We start from the raw sequence: 1,109 nt of genomic DNA on the forward strand, positions 1-1,109 counted from the left end.
CATCTGGACTGGGTTGGTCCTGTCTGGGCACCAGTTGCCCACCAGAGCTGCTCCATCACTTCCCTTGTCAGCTGCACAGGGAAGAGAAAATACAATGAAAGACTCATGGGTTGAGATAAGGACCAGGAAAGACTTGGAAAAAAAATTAATGTAATTTATTACCAATCAAATCAGAGTAAAATAATGAGAAATAAAAAATCTTGAAACACCTTCCCCTCACTCTTCCATTCTTCCTGGGCTCAAATTACTTCACTCCTGGTTTCTCCATCTCTTTCCCCTCCAGCAGCACAGTGAGATGGGGAATGGGGACTTTTGGACAGTTCATCACACAGCATGGGTTCCCTCCCACATGAGAGAGTTCTCCACAAGCTTCTCCAGCCTGAGTCCTTCCCATGGGCTGCAGTTCTTCATCAGCTGCTCCAGCGTTAGTCGTGTCCACAGGGTGCAGCCTTTCAGGAGCAGGCAGCTCCAGCATGGGTACCCTAGGGGGTCACATGTCCTGCCAGAAAAACCTTCTCTAGCCTGGGCTCCTCTCTCCATGGGTCCATAGGTCTTGCCAGTACCAGCCATCTTGTACTCTGTCCTTTTGCTACTGGGGATATTTTTTTCTGATGCCTTTGGGCTGTCTCAGCCTTGCAAGTTCTTTTACCCTCCACAGTTGCCTTTCCTTCATGCTCTTACTGATGGCAGTAATCTGAGAATTAACAGCCACATTCTTTTGTTGGAAAATTACCCAATTAAATTTATTTTTCTACTCTGTTATTGTCCTTTCTTAAAACTGAGAACTCTAAAGATGAAGATTGTAATAGGCATTGTAATGGCCATTGTGGCCATTATTTTGTTGCAGGTAGTTGAGGTGATTGGATGCTGGCTAAACTTTTGACTTTTTAGGCAATAAAGGCTGGAGGATGAAATTTTCCTCTTTTACTTCTCCTGGGCATGAGTCTGATAGAGAAAATTCTTCAGGAAAAGGGAGAATACTTGGTTCAGTGAGTGGTTTGGTCAAATCTGTTTTGTCTACTTGAGTCTTTTCTCCATCAAGAGTGGGCATAGATCCTACAGCCTCAGGTGGAACAGGCTTTCCATCTTCATGTTTCTTTTGATCTTCT

General features: G+C 44.5%; 1 protein-coding gene across 1 annotated transcript in view; it reads right to left on the reverse strand.

Annotated features, from left to right (window-relative positions):
* Window positions 1–871: 871 nt before the first annotated feature.
* FETUB (fetuin B) overlaps window positions 872–1,109 on the reverse strand; it is a 10,065-nt gene continuing 9,827 nt past the window's right edge. Inside the window, exon 9 of the mRNA XM_010000102.1 lies at window positions 872–1,107. Coding sequence (XP_009998404.1) covers window positions 872–1,107 — 236 coding nt within the window. The remainder of the gene's footprint in view (window positions 1,108–1,109) is intronic.

Source organism: Chaetura pelagica, unplaced genomic scaffold (assembly GCF_000747805.2).
Source record: "Chaetura pelagica isolate M959 unplaced genomic scaffold, ChaPel_1.0 scaffold20, whole genome shotgun sequence".
NCBI classification, from domain to species: Eukaryota; Metazoa; Chordata; class Aves; order Apodiformes; family Apodidae; genus Chaetura; species Chaetura pelagica.